The sequence below is a fragment of the Hordeum vulgare genome, chromosome 2H, assembly GCF_904849725.1.
Source record: "Hordeum vulgare subsp. vulgare chromosome 2H, MorexV3_pseudomolecules_assembly, whole genome shotgun sequence".
Lineage (NCBI taxonomy): Eukaryota > Viridiplantae > Streptophyta > Magnoliopsida > Poales > Poaceae > Hordeum > Hordeum vulgare.
Window position 1 is genome coordinate 131,294,977 of NC_058519.1, and position 4,038 is coordinate 131,299,014.

The 4,038-nt window shown below is 49.8% G+C and overlaps 1 protein-coding gene across 2 annotated transcripts; it reads right to left on the reverse strand.

The window, feature by feature from the left end:
- Window positions 1-338: 338 nt before the first annotated feature.
- LOC123429783 lies at window positions 339-3,576 on the reverse strand. Of its 2 annotated transcripts, XM_045113778.1 has the most exons (4): window positions 2,424-3,576; window positions 2,285-2,350; window positions 1,671-1,761; window positions 339-378 (listed from the first exon to the last, which is right to left on the reverse strand). In XM_045113778.1, exons 1-4 carry the CDS (start codon window positions 2,668-2,670, stop codon window positions 363-365), a joined length of 420 nt encoding a protein of 139 aa, XP_044969713.1. In that variant the 5' UTR covers window positions 2,671-3,576; the 3' UTR covers window positions 339-362. The 2 variants fall into 2 exon arrangements, 1 of the variants encoding a protein (XP_044969713.1); XR_006622745.1 differs by lacking the exons at window positions 339-378; window positions 2,285-2,350 and having other exon boundaries at window positions 1,677-1,761; window positions 2,424-2,507.
- Between the last annotated feature and the right edge of the window lie 462 nt (window positions 3,577-4,038).

The following is a 4,038-nucleotide window of genomic DNA, read 5'->3' on the forward strand; positions in this document are numbered from 1 at the left end:
TCGGGCTGGGTGTAACACCCAAGATGCGGTCCTATCCTTATTCTGGCACGAGGGCCTCGATAGGGATAGAAACGCATCTCGTCGTTTCGCAAGAATGGATATCGTTACAAGTACATGTACTGAAAAGATGAGTCTAAGGAGTTGGCTTACACTCACCGCAAGCTACATCAGAGTCACATCAGTACAATACATACAATCATCATGAAGAAGAGCAGGGTCCGTCTACGGACAAAAACAAACGATAAAAGAACGACGTCCATCCTTGCTATCCCAGGCCGCCGGCCTGGAACCCATCCTAGATCGATGATGATGAAGAAGAAACTCCAAATGAACAATCAACGCACTCACGTCATATCAACTCTTTACCTGTACCTGCAACTGATGTTGTAGTAATCTGTGAGCCACAGGGATTCAATAATCTCATTTACAAAGGTATCAAGACTAGGAAAGCTTAATGGGTGAGGCATGGTTAAGTGGTGAGGCTGCAGCAAGCGACTAAGAATTTATTTGAGGTGGCTAACTTACGAGTGCAAGAATAAAAGGGGGATGATCTACGCATAGCGAACGTGGACTACCGATGATCAACTGAATGATCCTGAGCACCTACTTACGTGAGACATAACCCCACCGTGTCCTCCATCGGAGAAGGAGGTCAAGAAAGAGACAGTCATGGTTATGCACTCAGTGGGCAAATTTTAATTAATTTAACTTCAAGTTATCTAGAACCGGATGTTAAACAAAGTTTCCACGTTGCCACATAACCGCGGACACGGCTTTCGAAAGATTTAACACTGTAGGGTGCTCCAACTAGTCCATCACAAACTACCACACGTTGCGACGGAATGACCTCGATCAGGGAAAACCCATGACCTCCTCGGGTTCCTATTAGAAAACCCCGACCTTGGGATAAACCAAAGCATCCTCGGAATCCCTAGGAGAAGACGCTCGAGAAAGGTAAAACAAGTCCAGCAAGGCCGTCCGACGTGCCGACAATCCCGATAGGAGCCGCGTATCTCGTTCTCAGGGCATGACCAGATGGGCAAGATATCGGGTTGTCTAAACCCTGGCTGACCAGGGGGCAGTGGACATCGCCCGGTTTGGACCAACACTCATGAGGAGCACTGGCCCGGGGGGTTGATTAATTATCCAAGGGGTGATCAAACCCTATGCATAGTTTAGTTTGTTGTTAAGAAAATAGTACCAATGTTGGGCCTTGCCAGACGAGCTTTATCTCAAAATGAGAATCTAGGGGGTCCCCATAACAACCCCAAGCATGTTAGGAGTGCTCAGTTATAGAACATAGCACCGTTAGCCAAAACTAAGGTGGCAAAGGTGGAACAAAACACCAGGCTAGAAAGGTTAAGCCTTCCACCTTTTTACCAAGTATATAGGTGCACTAAATTAAATATCATTAAAATGGTGATATAACAAGGAACCCATGTTATCACATGGAAGCAACTGTACCTGCAACTAGCAACACTAACACATGGTTAAGCAAGCAGTAACATAGACAATCAGTGGTGTGCTAGGTTGTAGAAAGGTTGAAGATTTTTATGGCAATGTTGGGAGGCTGATATTTAACAGGTGGTAGGAAACGAGACATAACGATAGAAATGATACAACTAGCATGTCAATGATAGTAATGGTATATAGGGAAATGACTATCTTGCCTAAGATCCCGCTTGGAAGAAGAACGACTCCGTGAAGCAGACCAACCGACGCAGTCGAACGGATCCTGACACTCCGAAGCGGTTCGGAACTCTATCGAGAGGAGGCAAACCGGAAACAAGAATCAACACACGATAATCACCATGCACATGCACGACATGATGCAATTCACATATGATGCATGATCGGTTTCAAATATCCAAGGCATGGCATAGCAATTCACACAATCAAACACTACACATTAAGTGGAGGTCAATATGCAACGAGTTGCATATTGACGAAACTCCACGTTTAATTATTTAGTTCACTCCCACTAGGTAAACGACAATATTAAATGTTGTTATACATGGCAAGAGGTGAAGCATGTGATTCTGCACGTCATACTAGCCGGTTCACACAAAAGAACATTGAACAGAGCTACAGTTAAAAGATACGCGCGACACATGATATTATGCCATGAATGCAACATGCATGCAAGTTTATGAAAACATGGCTAGAGGATATGAAGCATGTGTCGCCATGGCGAAAAAGGGAAACATGGCGGCAAAATGGAAACAATGCCACGCCAACGAATTATGAGCGTATGCGTGCCATGCCAAGAATTATGGGGTGATACCGGTTACCGAGTTCCCATGTGTCGGGGGCACGGAAGAAGAGGGACAAAGTGCAACTAGCATGGCTCCTACAAAACGGACAACGTTGGAACACATACAACAATGCGTTCGGTCCACGGGTGATCGTGTCGGAGGTTATACCTTTGAAGCGTGCGTCTCGGAGCGATTCGAGTTGTTGCGGTGTAGATGTACATGGGTCATCGTGGACGTCGTGGAAGTAGTGCTTCCCGCGACGGTAGTCGAAGTAGTGGTACCCGGGTCTTCGGCAATGGTAGTGGTACACACGGTCTTGGCGGTTCCACGTCAATGGTAGTCGTACACGGTTGGAGAGGAACTTGGCAAATCCTCGGTCTTCAGAGGTCGGCGGTAGTGGTACTTGGCGCATCATCGGATCGTCGAAAACTTGACGGTCTCAAACTTCATAGAGATGAAACAGGACGACATCGGTCATGGACAGGAGGCGCACGACAGATGTGGGGCGTGGTCGGGCCCGACTAGAGCTGCAGGCGGCGGTGCGGATGGCTGCACATGGGCAGAGCTCGGGGTCAACGCATCAGCAACAAGGATGGGGTACGAGAGGACCATGGCATGAGGCGAGATCGGGGCCGCGGGATGGTGCTGCTGCAAGGGTGAGGCAAGCGAGAGGAGCGCACGGGTCAACGCTCCTAGAGCTTGAGCTCTGTTCGAACCCGAGCAGGGACAAGCACGGCGGCGGTGCGCTCCACGGGGTCGCGAGAAAACCGACCGGAACCGAGCCGATCTGGGTCCAGAGACCCATTCCCAGCGGGATGGGGTGGACATGCCTCGTTAGGGGTCGAGCGGGAGGTTGGAGCAGCGGCGGGCGGCGAGCTCGGGGCTCGGCCGATGGCAGGTAGGCAAGGCGGTGCTGGCAGGGACGGGCTGACGGATCCGAGGCCGCCGACCTGGATCTATGCGGCGACGACACATGGCCGGCACCTCAAGTCGTGGCCATGGCTGGGTGGAGCTCTGCTCCATGCACGGGGCACAGCTGCAGAGGACACGGGATCTCGGGACGGCTCACGGGATGGGAGGAGGCAGGAGACGCTGTGGGTTGGCCCGATGAAAAAAAATTAGGTGTGGTGGCGGCGGTGGATGTGACAAGTTAGGATCCCTAGGTTTTTGGTCTGATTGGCTAAGTGGTTCTATATATATTACATGGGTTTAGGTCTAGGGCTATCTGGACCTTCCGACTTAAATCGGATGGTCGAGAATAACTAGGTTAGGGGGTCTAATTAACAAACCGATAACGATATGCGGTAAAAAAGGGGTTGATCCGGATCCAGCGGTCATGACCGCCCGGTTTGGGTCGCGGGAGGTTTTCGGGCTAGGTTGCGCGCAGGTTGTTGCAATGTGCAGAGGTAATAGGTGGAGTTGAGGGGGAAAATGGTCAACCCGGCGATAGAGTTTAAAACAACGAAAAACGTCCGACAATGGGCCGGCTATAGTGCCGCTATAGGTTTAACAGTTCGGGTAACAAACAAACTCTGATTGCGACGAAAATTGGCAGGCGGCCTACCTACATGAAAATAAGACCGCGCGCCAAGTTTCAACACAATCCGGGAATATTTCATTCGCACTTTTAAAAACAATATTTTATCGATGCCGCGGGCGTGTGCGTGTGTGGTTGATCTCGGACATCACCGACGGAAACAGAGAGAACAGGCAACTAATAACGGATGCAAGTTTTTAAAACTGGCGGCAACGAAGTGCCGATGCAGTGCACATGATGTGCATG

Excerpts from the sequence above, each read along its gene's own strand:
- LOC123429783 (XM_045113778.1), bottom strand. The coding sequence starts at position 2,670 with ATGATGCGCCAAGTACCACTACCGCCGACCTCTGAAGACCGAGGATTT. Across the intron at positions 2,351-2,423 it reads CCGAGACGCACGCTTCAAAG|GAGCCATGCTAGTTGCACTT; the intron begins GTATAACCTCCG and ends TCCGTTTTGTAG. Across the intron at positions 1,762-2,284 it reads ACATGGGAACTCGGTAACCG|AGTTCCGAACCGCTTCGGAG; the intron begins GTATCACCCCAT and ends TCCTCTCGATAG.